Source organism: Caloenas nicobarica, chromosome 8 (assembly GCF_036013445.1).
Source record: "Caloenas nicobarica isolate bCalNic1 chromosome 8, bCalNic1.hap1, whole genome shotgun sequence".
NCBI lineage: Eukaryota > Metazoa > Chordata > Aves > Columbiformes > Columbidae > Caloenas > Caloenas nicobarica.
In genome coordinates, this window is record NC_088252.1 from 22,759,941 (window position 1) to 22,786,854 (window position 26,914).

Consider the following 26,914-nt stretch of genomic DNA (forward strand, 5'->3'; position numbering starts at 1 on the left):
ATGCCCTCCCCTCCCTTCAGTGCCCTGATTTCTGACAGAGCTTCCCTCATCCTCCTCTAAAAATGTATTTTTTTTCTACATACCCTTTTTTTTTTTTTCCCTTAATTTTTCTTTTTGGCAACTCCCCCCCCCCCAAACCCAAGTACCATGTCTGTGAAAAAAGGTTTCCAGCACAGATGCTGCAGAGACCAGAGGATTTCAGGTTTGTTCCTTGAGACTCTGTTATTAGTGAGATTTGGCAGGCTGGGCCATATCATATTGAGAATACAAAGCCAGAAATGAAAGAGGAAAGAACAGCTTGTGTGAGAAGCCTTTCATTCAAAAGGGAGGAGTAAGCCACAGCGAACACCTTCAACACATTAGTGATGTGAAATCCTGAGGCCACCAATTAGCCTGGGTGCAGGGTGAGGGGTGAGCACAGCAGGCAAGGACCACAGTTCAGTGCACCAGCAGGTGCATTCCCAACAGCCCCAAAAGAAGAGAGCTCCTGGGTAAAACACAGCCTAATGACCATTATTTCCAAAAACACAAGTAACTTATCTGTAAACATCACTCCCCCAACCAGGCATTAGCTGAAAAAGAAGTGGCTTTGGAGAGGGAGACTAATTACATAGCTCTCAACAGCTGGACTTTGATCATAATTGCAGTGCCTTCTTCATCTTACATTAGCAGCTTTCAACTGCTGCTAGGTGGGCACTTCTTGGAAGGTGGAAATCCCATCCGTTGCAGATAGTTAGCTGATTTTATGACTCAGAGCTAACCTGGGGTTTCTGCAGCACAGGGTGATCTCCCACGGTAGCATCCAAACAAGTAATTCATAGAGGTCAACAACTTGGTGCTTCAACACAATGCTTCCATCCTTACAGCAGCACCAGTGCTCAGCCAGAGCACTGAGCTTGCTTTTCTGTTTTCAAGCATTTCATGCATTTCATGCAAATCCCTTTATAAGGGAAGCAGAAGTAGAAAAACATTGAGGTTTTTGTTCAACTCCACTATTACTGAATTTTAGCCTTACAGCAACAAGTGGGGCTTGTGGAGGAGGATGCTGCTGTCCTGTGTCCCAGCAGAGTTGTCTGTACTTTTGTGTGATGCAGGGAGTGCTTTTGTTTTAATGCCCATATTTACGAAGAGATGAATAGCCTAAACGAGAGAGCTGGGCTGTTGAGACAGAGGCTGGAGTGACCTGAACAGCAGCACGCAGCACTGGGAGTCTGGGCACTCGGCTATTTCTTCTCATTTGTAGCAATGAATTACTGTGTTGTTTAGATATACCATAGCAGCAGCACGTAGTTTGACTGCTGTGGAGTGACAGGCAGTAAGTATACAAGTATTACGGTGGCACATTAGCTAATGCTCCTAAGTGTGATGTGTGTTCACCTCTTGACAGAGATGTTTTAGCTGGCTCCCACGCTGTCTGCCTGCTGGACACCCCCAAAGAAGAGAGATTAACAGATGAAGCAACGGCAGAAGGTAAATGGAAGCCACAAATCTTAGAGCTAACTGGGATTTATAACTGCTTCGCCCTCCACACAGACCCACAGGGAAATCTGTGTGACTCCCCACACCCATTTTAACAGGGTTTCAAACAATTCTCGCTGTTGTTCTTTTGCCAGCATGCTTCAGCTCAACATGATCGGTTTGCTGCTTAGATTATTACTAGATGTAATTTTAAAGTTGCAAATAAGCACGTCGGTATTAGCTAAATAAAGCACTTTGACCACATCAAAGCAAAAGTGTTTCAAACTGTGTAAAATAAATGCAATTATGAAACTATTCAATTTTGTTAAATCAGTCAGATGAATATCACCCAGCACATAATGAATATCCAACCAACAGATCTTAAAGTTGAAAACTATATATGTCTTCAGATTGAGAAAAGTATCACTGGGACCAGCTTTCAGGTGATTTTGACCTGTGGCAGCACACAGCCACTAATAATGGGCAAATGCCACTCTCAGCTCGTGTAAACAGACATGCGCAACAGTCAAGATGTGTTATTACTCTAAGGTACATCTTGACCAGGTTTTATGACTGAGGAGTGTCACAAACTTTGTCTGTCTCGAGCTGTCCTGAGGCTTCCCACACCACGATGGTCACTTAAAAAGTCATCACGCTGCTAAGGCATGTGGAGAGGAGCAGCACTTCCAGTGAAAGGTCTGACTTGATGGACGATGCAGATTTGAATGTGAAAAAGGCCTATTTAAAAAGATCTACAGAATACAGCCAAGGGAACATTTTCCTCTTCAGTTCCTGCTACCTCTGTTCTTCTTGTTGTTGTTTTGTTTTTTCTTCCTGAGACACAGCACCAATTTTATGAACCTGTTCTTTGACATAGGATGGTAGGATGGGATGTGACTGGCAGGTGTTCACAGGGGCTGGGAAGCTGTTGCAGAGCTCAGGTACGCTTCCCAGTGCGTCTTTAGGGTTTCAAAACTTTTTTTTTTTTTTTAAATTTTCTATTTGGGAATTTGCCTGGCTGTGCCTTCCAGCCACTGAAATGTCCTTGTTTGCTAAAGACCCCACTGCTGCCAGCCCGAATCTACCTTCCCGAGTGGGCACTGGTCTTGTATTGCTCTTCTCCCGGACACACGCACATCTCCGTCGGGGTCAGCGGTGCTGGGTAGGTTTGCAGGAGATCAGAGCGTGGCTGCATGTGCCCAGCCAGCCCTGGGGCTCGTGTTGTGGAAGGTCTCACTGGGGAAACCAATACCCCGGGCTTCGTTCCACATTCCTCTGCCACAGCAGTGCGGCCAAGGACCGTGCACTATTTCCCAGCTCCCCTCCTCTCCTTCCCCTCTGCTGGCCCCAAACGCAGCCCCTCCTTGCTGCCAGGTCTCCACACTCCTCCCCAGGACTGTCACACAGCGGTGGCACCGAGCACCCAGCAGATTAAGGAGAGAAAAGCACCCCACAAACATTGCGACATGTCATAATAGTTGGGGGGAGGGGGGGGGAGGGAGAAAAAAAAGAGATTGCGAAGCTGCCTGTAATGTCGTGGGCTTGGTGATGGTGGCCAAGCCCTTTCTTGAACAGAGAGCTATGTATGCAAGACAAGCAGCCTTCCCCAGCACCCTGCCGCGGATGCAGGGTTAACAGTTAACCCTTCTGGGAATCGAGTTCTTTCATGAGATGCCAGCCAGGGCTTCTCCAAAGCACAGCCAGCAGCTAGCCTTAAAGCAGCTTGACAAGTGCGCTCAGAGGATTTCACCTCTCCAAACTTTACGACTGGAAAAATACCGTCTACATGTCATTTATATGCTTAAATATAGTATCTTCTATTGGGAGAAACAAACAAACTGACAATGTGATACTGTGATACCTCGTGCGGACATGCTCTTTTATCTGTTGGAAAGTTATAAAACTCAGTGTAACAACAAAGCTAAAATAAGAGTGGTTGTCAGGCTCTGATGTTGGCTGTTAAACAGAATGAAAGAATATTCTTGGAAAAGGTTGTCTCTTAGAAGGCAATCTTTTTCTTCTTTGAATCTTTTACATGATTTATTTATGCTTTAAATTCCAAAATCTCAGAGCTTAGTAGTTAAGCTCGTTCTTTCCAGGAGCATTTTCATTTAAAGGAACAAATAAACACACTATAGAAAGCTAAAGCAATTCCTGCACTACTCAAAGCACAGAGTAACCTTCTGCTCCAAAACACAGGGAAAAGATACTATCAGATTTCATGTTATTTATCATATTTTTTTTTTTCTCTAATGCCAAAGAGGAAAAGGGAGATATCTGAAACGGATGCCTATAATTAACTAGTAACCTGTTAGAAAGCCAAAAATAATAATAAGCTCCACTGAGCATGAAGAGAGCGGCGCATTTTTTCCGCGTGCAGCCCAGCTGCCGCCGGACGATAGCAGAAAAGTTAACAATTACACAAGACACTCAGATCAAACCTGTGATAGGAGAGAGTTACGTCACGCTCAGAGACTCACCGCTGGATGCAGGGATCAGGGTAGTACTGCAAGGTGGTGAAAGGTGCCGGTTCAAAATTCATTTCCTTCGAGCCCCTCTTTGGGTACAAACGGAAATAAAATAAATAAATAGATATAAAGCCAGCAGGCTAAAAGCTATAAGGTCAAGTGGTACATGAGGTACAACTTTAGAGATTTATTTTACACTTGCGAATGGGTGGGATCTCCCAGGGACTTGGCCAATGGGATTCATCAAGTGACCTGAGCATCACCACCAGTCCCTCCTCACCAGCTGGGCATCTTCTGCACAGATATTTTCCCCTCCTCTCAACATCCTTAATAAACTTTCGTGTACGCCGGCCACACTTGTTGTTGGAAGCTCATCTGGGGCATCTCTGAACTTCTGATCTCGCTGGTCATTGGTTGTCTTCCTGCCTGACTTCACAGTTTAATTTTGGCAGCTCTTGCGATTTTGCAAACTGCTGTGGCCACAGATCGTCCTAATCTCCAGATGGCCGGAGTTTCCTCTGCTGGGTGCAGTGCCCGTGCTGAATTTCATCATACTTTAAGAGCTTTGCTTGTCAACTCTGTGGCTAGTACCTGTGTAAAGTTGCCCAGGGAAATTTTCAGTCTCTCTCACACCACAGTTCAAACAATCTGTTGTGGTCACAGTTTCAAAAGCTGAATGACAAAATATGGGGAAATTCCTCAATTAAAATTAACTCTGAACTTTCGCTCCTCTGCCTCCCCTTCCTGCTCTCCTGCCCCCAAGAAAACTATCAGATATAATTGTTAGTTTCCCTCTATATCTTTTGACCTTTTCTTCAAAAATAATTGAGATGATATAGAAATCTTCCGTTGGTTTTGTGTTCTGTAAATAATATATACATTTTCTACATGAAAAACAACAATATTTTCAAATATCTATAGGAGAAAAAAGTAAGAGAAGAGAATTTTTTTTTTTTTAGGCCACTAAAGACTAAAGAAACAAGAGTGAAGTCCATCAAAACAAACTCCTGAAGATGAAAAGCAGATTTGGTTTTCCTGAAGTGAAATAAAAACCTGGAAGAAAGGCTTTAATTTAATTCCACTGCTTCCCCCCCCTCTTTTTTTTTGACTCACAGAGAAAAATCATTCAGGAAAGCAACCTGTTTGTCGCCCTGTTTTCCCCCCCTCCATGGCTCATCCAAATAGTACAGGCTGTAAACCTATCCTGGTTTTGTGGTTTTGGAGAATGAGTGAAATATGAATCAGGAGCTAAATTAAAATGGATTCCAGCAGGAAAAAAATAGCGTCCACGTATCTATGTACCAGCGGGATTGCGTCTTCAAACAGACATATATGTTTGTGTGTATGGAGAGATGAGAAGGGGCTGCCCTATAGCTCACCTACGGTGTGTCTCTTGTGCTGATGTCAGCACAAACACCAACCTCCCAGGCAAAAGTCAGGAGCCCTCCGAGACAGCAGCAATTGCCTCTTACTTTCCCCCCGCCTCTGCATTTTCCTTGTAGGAAATTTTGGTTCGAAGAATGTCATCTGGAAACATTTTCTTTGCTGCCTGTGCCAGGGTGGCAGGGGAGCTATTTCAGACTTGACATTCTCCACCCACACTCACTCTGACAGTTCCTAACATCTGTGAATTGTGAATCCTGTAAGCTCGCAGGGTTGATCCCTGGCCAAGTCCAAGCAGCTTTTGTTACGATAAGTGGCATTTGTCAAGGAAGAGAGGCTGGAAATGAAGGATGTGTTTATTAACTGAAGTTGAGGGCTCCCCTGCTGCTGGACACTGCTTCCTCTGCTCGGCCTGTGGAAGAGCAGCAATACAAAACACCTTTCTTCTTTTAAGCTGAGACCTGGAGTAAACATCAAAAATTCATAGACTCTCTGACTGGGGAAGAAGTGTGGAAATACCCAAATCCGGCTCTGCTGGGGAGGAGAGAGAGGGAATCACACCAGGACTTGTGTACATACAAGGCAGCCCAGGGAGCATGGCTGCAGAGCGGCTGCATCCCCTTCTGCTGCTGAGGACAGGGCTGTGCTTACCCTTGTGCAACCGCCTCTCCAGAGGCAGCAAACACCTCCAGGGAATGGGCAAGGAGGGCCAGGGGCCAGCACAGACTTGTGGTCCGCGCCGCTAGGCTGGCTCTGGTCTAGGCTTTGAACATGCATCCTTGATCCAAGACACAGTGGGCAAGTCCTCTCCCTGCACAAACCATTTGAGCAAGAGTTTGGGTTCATGTTCCCTTGGTCCAGGTCTCGGTTTCAATCTGCACCCATGGGTGTATGGATAACCAGCCTGGCTGGGGAGGTGCATGCAGACACCGGGCTGGACTGCGGGTACGTCGCTGAGACCTCATGTTTGCTCCCAGAGACAGACCTGAAGCTTGTTGGATATCTTCTACCATGCCTATAGTGGGACTATCTGTTACCTCTGCAGACCCGGCTTCATGAAAGAGTGGCCATGCATTATGTGCCTTACCAACAGCCTGGAAGAGTTTGTCTTTCCTTATAGCTTTCAGCCTAAATGGAATAAACCTCAGGCAAAAGAAATGCCATGTGGAAAAAGCTGTTCTCGTGAAATCCTGCTCCATCTACTTCTCCATAGGAGCTGGAGAAGAGTGTTTCCCAGAATGACCTGGGTGCCAGAGCCAACACACTGGAGCAGAAAGCTGAACAATTCCCACCTTGAGACTTAGACCTGCTCTCCCGGTTTTGGCCAGTCTCCTCACCTGGCACATACACATATAATGCTGTGTGCCCAGATCACACATCCCAAGTGCTTTGTGAAGTACAAAAGAAGGCAGCTTCTGGAACTGATGCTGCTGGGCTGCCTCTGCCTCCAAGGATGAATCTGACCCCTGGTTTTACACTACCTTATAACTCTGCACAGGAAAGCACCCCTTGGTACCTCAGACACATTAAGCACAAGTCTGCTAGAGCTCAAACTACTGAGCCTGTGATTCCTGCTTTTAGTGCCAAACACGTCTAGCAGCACCGCAGTTAAGAAGAGGCACTTAGTCTCCAGCTCAGAATTCACACCAAAAGAATAACTTCTCCTGAAAAAAACATAATTAATTTTAAAAAGAAGCACCACATAATTGTAATGAGAAGTAGTTGGCTGGAGCAAGGCTGTCTTCTCACAAGGCACTGATGGGAGGAATGGTGTCTAGCAAAGACATTTCCATAGAAACTTCACAACGGGCCACCAACTGCCCAAGATCCTTACCAGCCTTCATTCCTGGGGCTGGACAAATGCAAATGGCTCACGGTTTGGCTTGTTTTGACAGTGCACGCATCACCTGACTGCTTTTCCCAGAGAGCTGGACATTTTCAATCTCTCACAGAGATCTGGACATGTTCTGAAGTAGCCCAGATAGTCTATCTTTTGCTTTACCCGTCTAGAAAATGGAGACATGGAAACCCACTGCTGACAGTGCACAAAAACCACCTGCAAAAGCCAGCAAGTCTCCTGGTTTCCCTCCCCTGGCCCCAGCTTCCTTCCTCTCCCCTACCCACAGCCAGCATTTAGCTGTGGGTTGATTCACCATTAATTTAGAGAAAGATATCAACCATTGCAGTTAGACTGCATCAAGCTCCTCTCAGCTGCAAGGCGCTCCTTTGCATAGCGCAGTCCGCAGTGGAAACACAAGCCGCAGGGTGTGTGCGTGTGTGTATTGCCAGTACCCCATGCATAGCTGGGAGGCTCTCAAGGCTCAGTGGTATTTGGCCAACCTCATTTGCATTAAAAGAAAATCTACTGGGAGATGGGGCTCAAAGCACTGAAGAGCTGAAAATTTCAGAGAGGGTCCGAGTGGGTACATGAGGACTAGTAAATTAATCACTGCAGCCTGGGAGTGCAGGGAAGGGGGAGCGTCTTGCAGCAGCAGACCTCAAAGGCAGACAATTCAAGAGGAAACAGGGTGTTGTGACATTCTCAGTGTTCACTACCCTTCCTAGGAGGTTTCCTTGCTGGCAGCGAGGGTGATGCTGCTCTAGCAGCAGCAGGCACGTGTCCTGCAGCAGCGGGGCGGAAGCCGGGGTGTCAGGGATCCGTCTGGCGAGCGGATTTACAGCCGAGCCTCTAGTGCTTGCGGTGAGCAGGCGGCACGGGGATATGCGGAGGAAGCATGTGTGTAGGTGGGCAAGAATGCAGGGCATCACTCGCCGCTGCTGCATTCACGTCTGGGAGAGAAAAACAGCCAGAGAAACAGCTGTGCACTACTCTCCTGTTACCCCTCGGTGCACCCTTTCGATGGCTTCCATTTAAGCTGTCATTGAAACGACCACGAGATTACGTTTTAGCAGAGGCAAACATTTATATCCTCGGGAGGAGACTGCTGGGGATTTATAATGGTCGCGCCACCCAAACTCGGTGCCAGGATGCCTGTGTGCTAGTCCCAGTCCTGAAACAGACACAACAGTTTCCTGACATCTCTGCAGCTCCAGTCCTCTTCGACGGGTCTGAGGAACCTCTGGACAGCTCGGAGCTAAGGAGGACAGGGAAAGGGAGATGCTAGATTTGCTCTGAGCCATCTTTGCAACAGGATTTGCCTGGAATCAGCCCCACCCTTCACACCAGGGGATGAAACGTTTCATCCGCAGCTTGGGGTTTCCAGGGGAGTGGTTGTGGTCGTTTTGGTTTTTTTGTTTTTTTTTTTTTTTAAAGTTAAAATGAATTTCTTTTAAGAGCAAGAAGTCTGTGGGATATTTGGGGATTTTTTTTTTGTTAGAAAAAGTTTAAGAAAGGGAAATAATTCCCCCCCCCAAGCAATAAAATGTCTTTAGCTTGGCTATCCGAGGGAACAGGAATACATGTCAGTGTCCCTTTTGAGCACATTTTCCAATTTAAACTAAACATTACAGGTGTTTAAAGGTCTCAAAGATATGAAGGTTTTAGGAGATTTGTGAAGAGAAGCAAGCAGAGGAGAGACAACTTTTCAGTAACTCCAGTGAAGGGAAGGTGGCAACAGGAGTGTTACCTTCACAGGCTTTGGAGGATCTACCCGAATGCCATGATGGTGGGAAAAGCTTTCATAACAATTCATGTTTTACTTCCAGCCAACAGAGATCTCTGGTCCCACTGCTCCAGAACTTCCCGTTTCTGGGTTTTGGCTTATACAAGCCTTTCCCCCGCCTCCTTACTGAGAGATGCAGGACAGGGGAGAACAGCAAACTTAAAAAATAAATTAATAAATGAAAATACTACAATTCTGCATGCAATCCTCCCCATTCCCCCAGCACCTTTTGTCCCTAGTGCAAATATAAACCAGTAAAAAAAGTGTATCCAGCCCCTAAACCCTCCGAGCTGGCACTGCCCTGCATGGGGAGCCCAGAGCTGCTGGTGGGGACATGAAGGGCTCACTAGGCAGCAGCTCCAGGACAGGACTGTGCAAGATGCAGCTGCAACACCTGTGGTCCAGGGCATGCTTGGTCACTGATGGCCAAGTCTGGGCCCAGAACTGGTGACAACTCAGTGAGCAAGCAGTCCTGCACAACCTTAGGCACATCCAAAAAGAAGCTGACAGAAGTGTCTTAATATACCGCTCCCCAGATCTTCCTCCTCCTGCTAAATCTGAACATATCAGTGCTAACAACTGCGGACTTTAAAATACACACCAGCTTCAAGCTACTGTCTGCGCGTGATACCGAGTGCACCCAGAACTCCGCGCTGTCTTCATATTGGCCATCAGCTGTTATGTACAGCTAGAAGATAAAGAAGTAGATGGCACTGTCATAGCTGAGCAGGGCAGTGTGAACCACCTTCAGAGCTGCCGGGTTGCTTTTGGTGTCTCTTCTGTCACATCCGTAGCGTGAGAGCATCATCCGTTCACAGTAAAGGACAGTATAGTTTGGTGTGTTCCTTTGCAGGGCGTAGCAAATGGTTTAATGAGGCACAAACCATTTCTAAGACAAGATCCTCGGGACAAATGCTCAAGCAGGGACTCAGATGACAGGGACTACAAGACCGACTAGCACACAGTGGAAAAGCTGAAGTCTTCCACGTTCTCCCCGCTCACCATCACCTACTTTGTAGTCTTTGTCTGTCGGGACATGCTCTAGTCCTCTGCTTGAGTAATCCCGAAGCTATTAATACCTCCAAGTGACCCACAACAGCTACAACAGGAACTTCCAATTGCTTCTCTTTCTTCTCTAACCCCACAGCTTCCAGCAAAGCACTTTTTACTCCTCTCCAGTTGTCCCACACGTTTACGGAGACTTCCAGCTCCCATGGTAGTTAGTGGCTTCCCTTGTTCACTCACTCCGTGTTTTCCTGTCTCCCAGGGCAGAGACTGGTGCTAGAGGCAAACCCAGAGCTCCCATTTCGGCAGACTAACTGGGCCGGTGCTCTGGGCCTCCCACAAATGCCAGGTCTGTATCTTTCCTTGGGAAGAGCCTGACTTCACTTCTAATGCACCAGTCTGTACATCTCACTGATCCCCCACCAAGATTCTCATGGATGTGGTTTCCTACATCACAGTTTGATGGTAAAACCTCAGTACAGCTATGGATGTCCCATCTTCTGGAGACATTCCCACCACCGAGGGCCACATTGCATTTTTTTCTTTCCAGAAGTAGAGGCAGTGGGAAGGTTTACCCCTTATTTTCAACTAGCCAAAAGGAGATGGTATGAAAACAGGCTTGAAGTTGAACATGCGTTTTGGAAGCCACAGTCTCAATTTTCTCACCAGTTGAGAAGGAGCCAAATAAAACTAACTATAAGGGTAATGCCACCAGTGAAGAGCAGATATCAACACTGGAGGGGTTCTCTTAGCTCTTACTAAATACCAGGGCTCTTCTCACCATAAAGAGGTAGCAGAAGGAATCAGGTTTCAGTCCAACACCAGGACACCAACACCCCAAACTGGAATTTTGCTCCATCTCCCTGGCATGCAACAGAAAAGAAAAACCCAAAGCCATATGGTATCCATGCACATATGAGAAAAGGCACAAGGAGCAGTGGCTGTTGTGATAAACCAGAAAACAAAGCCAAAAGGAGGTTCCCTCCTGCAGTCAGCTCCCCAGCAGTGGTCTGGTCCCAAGAGAGACTGCCCTTTCCTCAAGAGCTGCAGGACAACATGCAACTCCCACGGGAAACTCCTGCTGCTCAAAGTGGGGAGGCAGCGACAGACCTGCCGAGCAGAGGGAATTTCCCTCCCTGACGTCAGTGCAGCTGTGCCACCATCTCTGGCCGTTCCCAAGACACAGCGGGGCCACAGCCTGGGCTAAAGCTGGGCTGGACACCCCAGGACAGGTGGCAACACCCCGCCATGGGGTCTGGATTGCATATCAAAGGGGTGCCAGGAGCTGTGTAGGTGGAAGGCTTGGCCTCCCCATACAGCTGCCACACGACATTTCTGACATTCTGGCGAGAACTGTGCCCCAAATACACACAGCATCACAGCACCCTGTGGGGTCAAGCCCAGGTTGGGGGCAGAAATCCCAGTGACCACATCCCTATGGGTGGAGGGCTGCTCTGGCTCTGCTGTGCAGTGCGTGGGTGGCAGAGGACAGCAAGACCAGGAGCTCCCTGTAGTTTCCCTTCAGTTTTCTACCACAGGCTCACAACTCATCTTCTCACCTCAGACCCATCCCAGAATTTTCTCACGCTCTGCTCCCATCTCCCAGGCTTTCACATCCAAAGCTGCAGAGCTTGGTGCATGGGCATCAAGGATATCGAATTCTGAAGCGCTGGTGAAAGCCAGCAGCACCAGGCAAGTAGCAAATAAAAGGTTTGCTCTACGTGAAGCAAGGTGAAAGCTTTCAGCAAGTTGTCTGCGTGGAGAGATTCACTCAAAAAGTCACTAGCAAGGATAGCGTTTATTGTCAGCATCAATGGAGGACACAGAAATGCAGCAGACTCAAAATTGCTGCATCACTCGTCTTTCACTCCCTCTAACTTCTTGTGAGTCAGAGCTGCGCTGAACCGTAGCAACATCTTGTTGCTGCCGTCATTCTCTGCTGTTTTCTACCTCCTGCACGATCTGCACAAGCAGAAACCTCTCTCCTTTCGGCAGCTTCAGAAAATAAATCCTCCGTGCAGAAGCATCTGTCTCAAAAGAATTTCTCATTTCCAGACAGGATACAACAAAAATTCACTGCTTGGCTGGCAGGGCTCTAGTTCCCAGCATTAAGGCTATGTCTGTCTTGCAATTCAAGGTGCAAGCACAGCTCCTGCAGGCATATCTGAACTAATGGGATTAAAGCCAGTTCAAGAACCACTAGCAATTAAACCAAAAATCCCTAAAGCATTAATCACTAGCTATGGAAGCCCTGGCTGCAAACCTGCACATCCTCTGCCGAAGCCTGCACTTCCACACCTCCCCAGCCAGCAGTACCCAGTTCCTCCACATTACCATTAACATGGGTGTGTTCACACAGGTAATAATTGCACTCCTGACTGTGCTGGAGATGCAGCCCAAGAACATTTGCTTTTAGGGGCACAGGGGTCTTTTTACTGGCCTACAGCTTGAAAAACAGTAAGGACTACCTCTGCTAGTCAATCCATCCTCCTCAGGATGGAGCGCAAAATCTACTTAATCAGTGGCGGTAAAGTACGTGGGCATAAAGTAAGGGTTTGGTACTACTTAAGTAACATGTAAAAGTTAATAAGACCTTTTTCCCCCTCTTTCAGAGCAAAGTTCAAGAAAGCTGAAGAGCCAGTGTTTAACATCTTTATAGAGGAGATAATGACTTAAGAAGAGTCTCCTCCATTACTCCCATCCTTGCACTTTGATGTTAATAGCCCATATATGCATCCTTGAAAAAAAAAAAAGCCAACCAAAAAAAAACCAAACCAAAACCTCATATGCGATATGATCAAAACTTCACACCTCACTTTTTCCAAAGTAAAACAATTTCTTCTGTGACTCAGCCGAAGCACATTAAACATTTCACTCTTGAAGCAGACAAAAGATTAACACTCTGTCCCAAGCTCTTAACCTTCGGCTTTTCAAACCAGGGTAATTTCCTTGTCGCCACAGGACAAAAGAAGCCAGCATTGCTGTTCGCTGGGAAGTGGGACCTGCCAGAAGTGACACACCATCTGGGTAGTACCAGCTAGACAAGAGGTACCTAACGCTCAGGTGAGCCCACATTTTTAGAAACCCACCCCCTCCTTTTGGGGGATCAAACCTCCCCCAAGCGGCGAAGCTGGTATAAGGTGCAGCACACAGGGGGGCAGATTGACAACCAACAGTTGATTTCCAAGAATCAACTTCTTAAAAGCCTCAGTGATATGTTTCGAGGCAGCACACATCTGCCTTGCAGGAAAGCGAGTTATTGTGATTGCACGTAACAGTGCCATCTGGTGAGCCCTGCCACCGCGGGCAGCCATCCAAACCTCCAGCACGCCTGGGACCTGCTTCGAGGTGCTCAACGGACACTTATTCGCAAAGTCTCCCTGCTGAGTGCTGCTGCTGTTGTCTCATGGGGCCACAGGTCAGAAATACTCAATCTGGGATAAGGGATAAGAGTGCAGTGTTTCCCACCCCCATCCCTGCTCTGCCTATTGGCTTTGCTGAAAAGTCCTGCAAGCGTTACTTTTGGTGACACTGAACTGGGTCCCTCCATTCCTCATCCTTTAACCACCTAGCAAAAGGCTGAGACAGCCAAATCCTGCCCTTCACGACATCTCTGCACCCCCTGACTTTCCATACCCTTTTCCAGGGGTTGTTCCAGATTCACTTAGAGACCATGGTCTCTGTGGGTGTGAAAGCAGAGGTCACCTTGTCTTGCAGGGGTGCATTAGCCTTGGAGAAGAAGGATATTTCAGCCCCTAGGCCCACATTTGAGACAAATGCAGAGCTGGGAAGCATTCCTGTCTTTTTTTTTTTTTTTTTTGTCTTGTTTAAGTCACACTTCTTAAGGGTAGGGCTCCAAAACACGGTACAAGTTGCTCAAACAGCATCAGTTCAGAAAACCTTAACACCGCCTGTTTCCTGCTCAAGGGTTCCCAGGCAGCATCCACAGTCTGCATTAACTCTGCTAAAAGCAGCAGCTTTTGCAAGTCCTGTGGAGCCCATCTACCACAAACACAACTCCTGCACCCAGCTGAAAACAGCACCAGAGGGACAACCAAAATGCATGGGATGCTGTCACACATTACCCACTGAGCTGTTATGTGCCTGCCTATAATCCACAATAAACATCAGGTAACTGTTCCCTTCACGCTCACTATGTAAGAAGTGGTACGCAAGTCCTCCTGGGACAGGTCCTGGAAAAGCAGGGGCCACCCAAGGCTGACCTCGGCTTTGAGAAAAACCTCAGCTCCTTCCAGCCTGCTCAGAGGGAAGGAGGGGACACCTCCAAAATCTCTTAGGCAGCTGTAGATCTGACTAGTGCATCACTAACCTACTGAAGAATGTCCCAATATCCCAAGTAGATACAGGTAAATATTTTCAGTAAGTCATCTGAGAAGATGGGGAAGGGAACACTAATACAGTTTGCTCATAAAAGCATTCTCTCTTGCGTCTTGTCAGTCTCAAGGAATGATCCAAAACTGTGCTTGTACTTCTTATGGCAGAGCTGGCCTCTCATACCCTCAGCAGGCTGTATTACAGCCATCCCTCTGCCCTAAATAAATAAGTTAAAAAAAGCCGCACACACAACAGCCCAACACAAACGAACAAAGCAACCCCACACAACCAAAACATAAAACCCCCACATTTCCACAGTCTGCAAAGCTCGAAGTTATACTACTCTTCACATTTCTTTCCCTGATGCTAGCTCCTAGCCTTGTCTCCCAAGAAAAGAGAAGATTATTCACTTGCTTCCAGTTCTAATATTGTGAGGTCTCTAACAATCTACACTTGAAAGTGGTGTTAAATATGCATTAAATGATTATTACTGACAACATCATGTATAATAGCCTTATAAATAAAAAGTTTTCCTCTCTAAGAGCACCTAATTAATGCCTCTTTCCAAATAATTTATCCTAAAGCATTAGCAATCAATTACTAGGCAGACAGATTTTAAGAAAGTCTCTTCTAAAACAGCTCGCAACATGCAGATTCCATGCTGTTAAAACAATTCACATGCCTTTTTCACATACGATTTCAAGCTACTAAGGTGAGACCACACAATATAACTTAATACATAGCAATCAAAAATTTCCACACAATTCTTTAATATAGAGCCATGTCCCTATGTAATAAGTGATGCAACATAATTTCCCTGAAGACCCAATTCCTGCAATTGAAGCTTACGCCCAGCAAAGAAAGAATTAAAATTCTTTGGTTGCTGCTGAATCACTAGCTGCATTGGGTTATTTTACTGTACACTAGACTTTAATTATAACTAAGCTCTAGCCATCTGTTCTACTCCCTAATTATAGATGCAACAAATATTTCACAATTCCTACTGTTAAAGCGATCTAAGAGAGCTCAGCCTATGGTCTGCAAGGTTGGCTTCATCAGGACCCTTTGCACTCGTATTTAAAGTGCTGGAGTAGAGGAAAGAACACTGCACACGAAGCCTGCTGTTGTTATTAGTCCCAGGAAGCCTTTGGTACATCAGCTTTCACACCTCTTGGAAGGACCACAAACTACCCTCTCCCAGGGCAGAGGACTAAACTAGTGCAACCTGCTGGTGGCCTCTCTAACCCATATGTTGCTGGTGGCATAAGAGCTTGAGAGAGGGATGAACAATTCAGATCAGCAGTTACAGCTTTTGGAAAGGACTCTGGCAGATAAATTCTGGGCTTTTTTTCTGTGAAGGATAAATGTGCTTCCACCCTTAGCTGTCCACCTGGCTTCTCTTACTGTGGTTGTTATCATGCCGTACACATTGTACTTGGATGAGTCCCTGCGAGTACTTCAGCTGTATCACTTCATGGACCAGTGTTTCATCAACACCAAGAGGGGTGGGACTGTCTTTAGACATCACATGGTGAACAGCAGCTGAAGACAAAGCCCTCATCCTGTCCCCTTCATCCCTGCTGCAGCAATAATCATCTCAGCATGATGGCCAGTGAGAGAAAAGGGTTGGATGAAGGTGTGAGGGCACCCTAACCAGCCAGAGGTGTCACGCGGCACAGCTTGCTTAGCCTGAGCACTGTTAGCAGCTCTCTGCAGAGCCAGGCCTGGCTGCCCTCACCCATCAGCTGGTCGGCAGCCCAAGAAGAGAAACCTGCTGCAGACTGGAGCCCCTCAGTGACCTTCCCATCAGCTCTGCCCACTGTCATTAGACGCAGCTGCCTGACTGTGCCCCCACCTCCTCCCTCCCCTGTCCCCAGCACTGCCCAGTCCACAGCTTCCAGCCCACTTGCAGCTATAGGGTGTGCTTGTGCCTACACAAACCACCTGGGCGACTGCCCAGTGTTTTGTAATGACGCACACGACCGCTGACCTGGGCAATCCCTTGACCGACAATAAATAGTCAGATGCCCAGTGAGCTCTAGAGCTGTTATTCATCACAAAAATATTTTGTTTCACAGCAGCTGTCTGCAACTGTGTTTGTGCCCACCTGTGGAGAGGAAGGTACCTCCTTCTCAGATACATGCCATGAGCTACTTTTTGTTTGTGTTTATCTGGGGAAAGCATGAACAAAGTGGACAGAAGAAAATTTTGAATTCACAGAGCTGAAGTTTGAATGCCTATATTTGGTAATGTACCGGGAAAAATAGGGCTTTGTAGACAAAAGAGAAAGCTAAGAATAGGTAGAGCAACCCAGAAGCACAGGCAGTTTTCATGGTGGGATTTCACACAGCTATATTTTGAAGTATCTCACCTCCTGCATCCACAGTAAGTTTTCAGATGAAATCCAGTGGTTTCTCACCACAGCCTTATGTAAGACCCTCTTTACATTTCAGTCCATTTAGGTATATGCCCAGACTTTCACTCTGAATGTAATTTTAAAGTGAATTAAAAAAAGTAGTCAACCAATGCTCTTCTGCTGTGCTTTGACAAGGACCCAAAACCACCACGTTTCTTGTGGTTTACTTCTAAAAATCATTATGACAGCGTTGAGTGGAATCACGAGGCAGGTTTGCTGAGTGGTTTGGTTCTGAGAATATAATAGAGTCCAGAGTCAAAGCATTTATCTCTGGCATCAGGGCAAGGGATTACAGTGTTTCTGTGGGTACTTATAACCATGTGCTTGCATGTCCTAGCCTCTGGGTGATTACATATCACACAAGGTGACAACACACACACTGAGAATAACTCTGCAGGATACACCATGCATGGAAGAAGCGACTCTCCATTATTTCCTTGAAGTTAGTCAAAGAGCTAAAGCCAGAAAGACCTGCTCTGGCATTCTAGTTCAACTTTAACCCGTAAGAAAAGCAATATCAGAATAATATCAGCTGCTCAAGGAAGAAGCAGACGAAAGTCTAGCGTTTTTCAAAGACCTTGTGAAGCTTTCCAGAGCCATAGGTCAAGTTTCTTTTGCCCTCAGGCAAGCCACAGTGTTACTTATCTCTGCAAAGGTCCTGGAAACTGGTGGCTTCCCTTTCCACCAGTTTAGACTTTGATGTAGCACTCAGTAACCATCTGAGAAGTGACCAGACCAAACTCCCACAGGGGCAGCCCATGGATAAGAGTGCAGCCTGAAGTTCAAAACCTAAATATTAAGGAGAGGTTAAAATGGTGCAAAAGCATTATTAGCAGGACACATGGGATCCAGATCTGGGCTGAAACTCTGTCCTTATTCAAGTCACAACTGAACTCTCTCTAACCTAAAGTTTTTGCCACTGGGATAGTCTTTTCAGTTTAATTATCAGGCTACAACTCTATCTTTCCCCTTTTGGTACTTTCCCACTTTTCATACCCTGGGGACTACTCAGCAAGCAAGCAGCCTGCGGAACAGGTATTCAGAAATCCCTCTCAGCACAGGAGTCAGCGTTCTGAGCAACTCACCCTGTGCTAAGAGGCTGACACAGATGCTGTCAGCAATCGCCTGCAAGGAAGCTAGATTAGGGGATCTGCTTAAAGAGATTGAATAATTCAATGTGGCACTTTTCAACAGTTAAGTTAAAAGGGAAACAATCTCTTCATTTGAATGATTCCCCACCTCCTTACATAAAAGGATAAAAACCTGCTTACTTTTCTTCCCATCAGTGATCAGTTTTATTCAACATGATTTCTGTTTCCGATCTCCCTTTTTGCCACTCAGCCAGTTTCTCTATCCACCCAGAACCAGCCAGATCAATACTGTAAGCACAGAAAAAGCAGGAAAGCAGCACAGAGAAAGACTGCAGTCCAAATGGGAGCCCTTTGCTTTGAGTCAGCGCATCAGATGTGTGGATTTACTCAGATGTAGCACAAATTCTGAACCAAAAGCCAGGATTTTCCCCACCCACCACTCTATATTCACCGAATGTCGCCAAGCAATAAATTCAACACGTCGCGCTGGGAGATTAAGTTATGCTTCTTGCAGAGCAAGGACAGCTGCACAGCACCGAGGATGCGCTAACGATGTAGAATTTTATTGATTTTGGCTGATCTAAATGCTGTTGACCTCAAAATGTGTGATGCTAGATGAAGATTAACGGTGAGGAATCTGGATGGGATCGATTACTGGTTTCTTTGGACACATTTGGCCTGTCTGTGGGATAAGTATGTCGAGTTGCTCTGCCCTGCTCTTCTGAGCAGACACATTGCGAGCTCTGCCCTAACCAGAAAAGATCCAGCTCAGGACCAGAAGCCGTGCAGTTATGTGAGCCTGGCTGAAAGCCCAGACCAATGTGCCCAGCACCAACACAGCCACAGCCGCACAGCGCAGGCTAGTGCTGGCTTTTGTCCAGACTGGACAGGGGGACACATCTGTCTGCAAACACTGCATTGCCATCCTCTCCATCCACCAAAGTCTAATCCTGCAAGATGCTGTGGTCAGGGTGTGCATCATGCCTCATGACACATCCAGCATCATTTCAGGTCAGACCATCCATAAATTGTAGGACAACCTCTTGCGTTTCACAGTCTCTAAGAACTGTGCAAAGCAGGCTGGGGAAGGAATTCAGCAGATTTGGCTTGTCCTTAGATGATGCAGCTGACCTAAAGCAAGTGATTTGCATGTGACTGGGTAGTTAGTAAACAAGTCATCCTGCCTGCAAGGGCAGAAAGCATCACAAATATGCAAGTTACAGTAACTTTCCAGAAAAAGAGAGGGAGGAATAAGTGGAGACCTGCTCTGAGATGAGTAACTGGATGGAGTCATCTGCCCTAACCATGGTGCACCTGCTCTCAGGCTCTCTTGCTCCAGCCCTCAGCACCCTCACCTTGCCTTCCCCGCACTGCCACATCAAGGTGAGCACGTTGCACCTTTCCACGCCTGAGGCAGCTCAAGAATTCCCAGTGGTGCAGGAGCGCGAGCAGGTGAAGAGGCAAAGCTGGGACAGGGAGCTGGGAAGGGTAGGAGAAAGGGCAAAGAGCCCTGCGGCTGCTGCTTCTGTTGCCACACAGAAAGGATCAAAGGGAACAACAGCCCCTTTCTGAAAACATCCCCTGCCCAGCAAGAGCCTTATGGGCCAAGGTTTCCCCCAGCAGGCACACAACTGGTGCAGCCACCAGCACGGCTTTCCAGGGCTCCAGTCATGATGAAATAGAGAAAAAATCTTGCCAGGGCTGCCTTGAAATTTTGGCAGCCAGCTAACATAGGTAACTGCCTGTGGTTAGAGAGAGCCCTAGAGGTAAGAACACCAGAATATCTCTCGCTGGGAGTTTCTGAAGAAAATCAAAGGGGTTTGGACCATCTCAAAAGTGTAAAAAAAGATGTGTAAGAGTTGGAAAAAATTAATGACTCTGTCAGGGTATAGGAAAGCAGCCCCGAAGCAATGAAAGATAAAAAAGCATGATCATAGCAGAGATTGCATCCAGCACAGACAGACCCCATCAGAGAGCACAGGCTACAGTTTCAGAGTTCAGACTGTATGTTTCAGCACCTCTAAAGCTGAATATGTAGGTGTAGAAACTGGGGCTGGCAGAAATGGATCAGCAATGCATTCTTTGTGCAACAGATCTGAAACATGCATCATTCTGAAACAGCCTTCTGAAAGAGTTTTTTTCTGTCACCCTAGGAAGACATTAAAATGAGAGAATGGACTTCCAAAGACATGGATGTGAAGGAAAAAAAAAAAAAAAAGGTCAACCTACAGGTGTGGTAGTGAAGTACCATGACAGGGACACATTATCATTGCCCTAGCTTCTATCTATTCTATATATTCTGTATCTATAAATTATTTATTTTCGTTCCAACAAGGTTGGGACACAGAAGCAGCTTCAATTCTAATTCTTTTGGATTAGTGGGCCAAGCTGAGGTAGGGCAAGTGCTGTCGCGTTGGAAGTTTTAGTACATGTGCTATATCAACGACTTAAACTGATCATACAACCATCCTTTTGTATTGACCCACGATCTTCAAAGAATGAGCTTTTGCAATAGGCTGCACCACAGAAAGCACATGCACATGGATGAAAAACTTTGTAAATGTCACATGTTTTCCTTACAAACTCATACATACACACCCACAGGTATACACAATGTACCTAAGTGTGCAGTTGAGGGAGCAGAAAGAACCCACAAAATATGCAAAACAAGGAAAGTCCTGGGGAGGCGGAAAAAAAAAAAAAAATCACAGAGAAAGTTTTCTCAGTTTTGTGCTAACTCAGATGCCAGGAGCCATGAAGCTCTCTGTATTGAACTTCACCAAGGAAAAGGATTCATCAAGAATATCCTAAGAAATGCTGGGCTCAAACACCAAGTTCACTTTCTAATGGAAATGACCTGCTAGATATTGAACATTGTGGGTTAATTGCTGGTGCCAATGAGGAAAAAGTCACACAAAACTAATTCAAAAACATCGCAACTCAAAATATTAATCCATGGTTTGTAAATGAATGTCACTTCAAATAATGAGATGCTGACTTGTGTTTGCAAACATTGGAGCCCCTGAGGCTTTTATGGGAGTGAGGAACAAAACAGTCAAGCTGTTCTGGTCCAGCAGAGCAGCACACACAGGGTACCACACACACAAGCAACAAAAGAACAGACAAAAATCTCCTTTTGCCAGAGACAGGCAGCTAAACATTGCGGTGGCACTGCACTGCTGTGGCAGAACAAGGTGAGGATAAGCAACATGAAATCTAACTTGCCTACACCGGAGAAGCAACTGGAGCTGGTACTGTGAAATGCTGTCACCTGCCACTCTGTGGCAGCTCCCACTCAGCCGCTCTGTTCCTGAGCAGAAGTGGCTTTAGCTCAGAGCAGTTCAAAGACAATTCACCATCTCTGGGCAGCCCATTGTCTGTTTTGTACCCGTGACCACATCGCAGGATGATTCTGGTCTGGTCAGTGACCTCTAATAGACAAAACTCTGGTACCTGGACAAAGTCTGCCTAAAGCAAGATAATTATACCCAGCATCGTTAGCAACAAAACAATTAATTCATCATTGCAAAGTGTTTATACGAATAAGATGGCGATAAGAAACAGAACAAATCCTTTGCAAATGTAGCAGAGCATAGGGTGTCTGCGTACCTCTCAATTACCTATTCAAAAGGAATAAAGCGTCTTTCATACTGTGATTCCAAAAAATAATTAGTCTCAGTTCTCATTAAATAATGATCCAGTTCAGCTCTAATTACATTAGACTGCCTTTGACAATCAGCTGCACTCTAGCCATTGAAGGTAACTAGCTCCTTTTCCCTGCATCTCTCCCGGGCATCAGCAGCGGCAGGGATGCTGGCAGCGTCCTGCAGCCTTGGCCCTGCCACCCAGCATGGAGCACGACCAGGATGCCCACAGGCCCTGGGAGCAGCTGGCATGCAGGGAACCTCCTGGGCTTCAGGTCTTCTGTCGCAAGAACTAATGCCTCAGGGATAACTAACTTCTCTGCAGCAAGACTACATGCATTCAGCGTTGTAATTCAGTGTGATCTGCTTTTTGTCACTGCCGTGCTCAGCCCCAGGTGTTCCACATACCCCTGAAAATTCCCGTTCTCTGACTGCCAGAGTAAACTCAACCTGGCTCAGGCATCTGTCCTCTTTAAGGCTTCCTAAGGGCAAGAAAAAGACCCACGCTCTCTGGGCTTTGGCTAGAGGGTGAAGAATGTGGAGGTATTGCCCAGTCAGATTCAGCTCCCTTAAAAAAAAAAAAAAAGAGAGGGGAAGAAGTTTATTACATCAGCCTGTCATCACTTATGGTGCTCTGCAGGGTCTCAACCCTTCAACATGGGTTCCCTTCTACATGACTGCTCAAGAATGGTGGGATCTCAATCAGAGCAATATCATTCCTGCTGAGCTGGTGCCTTGCAAGTCTCATTATCTTGCAGCTGAAACAGGTAAATTCACCTACTTCTTCTGTTCTTCCACCTGACCCTGAACAGAAGCCGAAGGGACCAAGCACACCCTTGGCTTAAGGGAGCGGGTTACAGCACACCAGGCTCACCAGGTCCCTGGCTGCAGCACTTCACCACACTTCAATGTTTTCCATCTTTGGAAGACCACAAGCCAGAGCCGCTTACGTTGCACTTAGTAGCCCAGTCACTTATCTTTCAATAGTTATCCAATTTTAAACTGGAAAAAGCTTTTTGTACCCACAGCTTCCTCTGGCAATGAGTTACATGGTGTAATTGCTAAGCGAGGCAAGAAGAGCAACTCAGATAAGAGAAAGAGAATGTGCACATCTGCAGGTTTCAGACACTGTCTCCTTTGGGTTGCTCTGCACTTGGCAGCCAGCAGTCTAGTTTTATATTCCAGCTCCTGAGAGTAAGCAAGAATAAAGACTCCAGATAACCTTCTCCATGACACTCACTAGTTAGTTGACTCCAAACATACTTCCCCCTCTCCCTCACTTTTTTGAGGCTGGAGTCCTCACCTGCTTAGCTGTTTCTTTTATGGGAACTGCTTTATATCTTTGCTCATCCATTGATCCTTTTGGAGTTTGACTGCAATACCAGGGACCCAAACTCTTCCCCCAAAAAAACCGCTGGGAAAGACAAGGCGCAAGAAAGTCAGGGTGGGGAACCGCCACACCAAAATAGCTTTTTCTCCTGCAACTTTTTACAAATCCCAAGAGAAGGAAAAGATATAGTGGCAGGGTGGTTATAACTGTTTATAGATCAGCAGTGTCAAACCACAGACATATATTTCAGAAAGTTTGCATAATAACCAGTGTGTCAACGTGCTACCAATAAAACATGATTGAATAGTAAGCTTGTAAAATGAATTCAAACTGTCCAGCAAATAACCACATCAGCTTTCACAGACAGTATCACTATTAAGTCCAATTTGAAATGTCACCTTTGCAAAAAAGCACATGCCCATCTCCCTGGCACACTTGCACCTTTATTTCTCCAGGGCGCCTATTAGGTGCCAGCCAATGTCCTAGTTAATTCAGTAAATGCCTGCTCTAGAAGAAAGGCAAATGACCTGCTGCCTCCCCCACCATTCATTTCCCAGGCAAGTACTGCAGCTTGAAACCCCACGCTCAAATCTGTGGAAACTTGTAATGTTCCAACAAGTTAAAATTACCCTGAACTCCCTGCAATCTGAGAGCTCCCAAAGTGCCCCCACATTAAGGAGATTACACAAAAATGTGAAATGCTCGAGTCATTTGAAATTGCCATGTGATCAGCACAGAGTAAAGGGACATTACTGGACTGCTTTGGATGGCTCTGTAAAGCCTTGTAGCTTGGGATTCAAACAGTACTAGGAGATGTACCCACCTCTCTTAAGAGGTATAACATGGAGATGGAAAATTACAAAGAATAGCTGTAGTAGGGAGTGACTCCTTGGCTCAGCTAAGGTCTGTATGCCAACTACATCCAGGTGATGTGGCTCTTCTCACTTGATAAGACCTTCTGGGAATCAGTGAATGGAAACCATTCTGTACAACATATATGTGTGATGGGACTAGTTAGAAATGCAAGAACATGTGGAACAGGACAGGAAATGTAAGCTGCTAGAGACAGACAGACCTCCAAGAACTGAGCCATTTTCTCAGGCACAAGCAAACAGAAGTACATGTTCCCACCTGCATCCATACAGCACATGTACAGAAATCTCCAGAGAGCTGTTAAGATGTCTTTTTGGCAGGGTCAGGTTCACTGTAACCATGCCTGAATGTTGTGGTCCCATCTCTCCTTACAAAGATTTCAGCAGAAGAATCACAGAATCACAGAATCACAGAATGTTAGGGATTGGAAGGGACCGAAAGATCATCTAGTCCAATCCCCCTGCCAGAAGGTGTTGTCTTTGCAAGAAAGCTTTTAATATTTTGATGGTGTGCTTTTCATCGTCTCCCTCTACAACAACCATACTCTCTTCGCTTTTGGAACTGGCCATTTTCCACCACTGCTGACAGATGCTCATAAAAATACTCAATTCCTACACATTTTAGGCCTCTCAGTAGCCAGGTAGATAGAAAACACAAGTGCCCTGTGCTCTTTGAAGGGAGGGCTACAAGAAGTGGCCTTGCTTTTACCAAACTTATGAGAATCTTAATGAGAACATTTGTAAAACTAAGACATGTAGGAGAAGTACCAATTGGAGACTCTTTCATTAGACAGCATAGAATTCATTCCTCCATGAGGGTATCTGTGGATTTCTAATGCTTATTATTGCATTGCAGCCTCAGTATAATGCAGTAGGGGAAAGGAAGTCCTGAAAACAAAACAAAACAAAAACTCCTGCATTAACCACCAGGTAGAGCCCTAGGAAATCTGACTTCACTGTCTGCCCATCACAGAACCCACTTGCCTGTTGTTAAAATTGAAAAATTTCATGATCTCTCCCAGCAGGGAAGGAAGAGGAGCTGAACATTGTACTGTGCTCCAGCAAATGGCCACAAAGATGTACCCCAGGGCCCCCCACTCCATCACTGAAAAAAGTAATCAGTGGGTTGTAGGATTAGTTGCTTTGGAGATGTAAATTTGGATGAGCTACAGTATGGGTGTGTTATTTTGATGCCAAGTATCTTTTTAAGTTAGTATCATTTCTTAGTGTTACATTAAGGGATACAGAGGCAGGGGAAGGAGGAGAATGAATTCCCCTGCTGAAGTAGAAACAGTTTCTCAAGCTGCAAAAATGAAAATGTGTTCAGCGAGCAGATCCCAAATTCGGAGTGATGTGCGGGAAGATTGCTGCACAATGAAGGCTTCTATTTGAGTGAGGTGGGAGATGCACAGTGGACTTTTGTCTTGGCTCATGAGTCAGAGAAAGGCCATGTTGCCAAGTGAACCAGCACACAGCAGAAGCCTTTTCTCTAAGAGCAGCTCCTGCATACAAAGTCTTTTCAAAGCCAGTGAAACAGGTACCCAGAACTCACATTTATGCAGTGATGACAAGTTGCAAGAGAAGGATTTCACTTCTTACATTGTACATATGAAGATTTCAAGGGCTTTTGACTTTGTCTAATCAAAAGCCATTTTCACCACAACACTCAAAGACTTTGTACAAAATCAAGATAGTTTCTTTGCCAAATTTTCTCTGGGTAAACTATTGCTGCTCACATGCCAAGCTGCGTAAAAAGGAAGAGTAACAAGTTTTAACATTTTTCTCTGCTATTAGTCAGAGAGGAGGGTTAAACCACTGAGGCTTAAGTTTTCCACAAATATTCAGTCTAATCGAAAAGAAAAAAAATGCATAGGAAATTTTGCCAGAGTACCTGAAAACAGAGACAGAGGATAGAAAAATCTAAGACAACTCAAGCTAAATTAGGGTCCTCTTCTCTCCTATGGTACATTATGTCTCCATGATTGAGGTGTGGATTTTACAGAAGTTCAGTTTGAGCTGCAGAGTCTTCAGAGTTCCCACACAGTAGAAACAAAAGGAAGAATCTCTCATGCTACTTGTGAACATTTCTGCAAGTTGGTGCCTCACCCAGTTCTTAACAGGAAGCTTCCCATTAACAATAAGAGAATGATGACAAATGAATGCTTAAACACTCTCCAAACCCATTCACTTCTAATTGTTTTATGACATAAACCAGGCTAGTCAGACAAGTGTTTCAGGCAACTTGTAATCCATATGTTCAAAATGAACCAAAATGGTTCTGTGGTGTATCTTGTCCCTGTACTGGATGCTGCATAAACTTATTTGCAGACAATCCTTAAATGATGCTCTGTCTGACTGTTACAAACAGCGTAGACACGCTCTGCAAGAACTCAGGAACACATCTGCATCCCACAGCCCCCCTTTTCACGTAGTTTGTATCAGGTATGGATAGAAAGGGGGGTGGAAAGTAATTCACCTTCTGTCTTGTAGAGATGAAGGCAAAGTCACATCTGATATGCTGTGACTAGCCCCCAAGAGCAACCCTACACGGAGGAGCTTGTAGGAATTTCCCACTGACCACCTGCTCTTGAAACTGCAGGGGGAAATCCCACACGCTCTGGGATGAAGGGAGCTGAGTTAAAAAGGGTCCTTAACAATTACAGCTGCAGGTTATTTTTAATTGAATTCAGATGATGAATGTGAAATAGATTATTTCAAGTGAGATAAGCAAGGAGACTCTTACTCTTATCAAGAAGGTAGAGAGCACAACTCTCCCCAGCCAGCCTAGAGAGGAACTTTTTAATCACTGAGAGAGAAATTATGAGTTCAAACTACCAAGGTCTTCAGTGCTCAAAATAGCCCTTGGGTGAGTCAGCAAGAGATGCTGGTTCTCACCTCTGGACAGACCTAGAGGACACTGAGAAGCATCATCCTTCAAGGACTGACCACAGTGTTGGTGCACAGCTCTCCCTGTCACATCTACACCATGGCTGTCCTCAGCCCCGGAGAAGGAAGAGGGGAGGTTGTCCTCACACCTCCTGTGCTGCAGTTCAGAGCTGGCTACGGACTCCCTACACAACTTCAGATGCATTGCTGAAACTCTTTGCACAACAGTTTCCCCACAAGAAAAACAAGAACAAGATTTCCTTTCTCCCTCTTTTCATCTTGTCCATCTAGAGGATAAGTCCTTTTATATGTAAAAGATGCTGTGAAGTGACAAGGCATCTAGAGTTTTTGATAGTGCAGGGGTATAGGTAACTAAACCATGGCTTGGGTCCTGCAGTACTGC

At 45.9% G+C, this 26,914-nt stretch overlaps 1 protein-coding gene across 4 annotated transcripts in view; it reads right to left on the minus strand.

Annotated features, from left to right (window-relative positions):
• TP63 (tumor protein p63) overlaps positions 1–4,000 on the minus strand; it is a 108,274-nt gene extending 104,274 nt beyond the window's left edge. For 3 of the 4 annotated variants that reach the window (XM_065639695.1, XM_065639698.1, XM_065639699.1), the window contains exon 1: positions 3,939–3,999. Coding sequence is in view for 1 of the 4 variants with exons in the window: in XM_065639694.1 (XP_065495766.1) it covers positions 3,939–4,000 (62 nt within the window). In the remaining 3 variants the exon portion in view is untranslated. Of the gene's footprint in view, positions 1–3,938 lie in introns of all 4 variants that reach the window. The other variant, XM_065639694.1, reaches the window with a different exon arrangement.
• Positions 4,001–26,914: the final 22,914 nt, after the last annotated feature.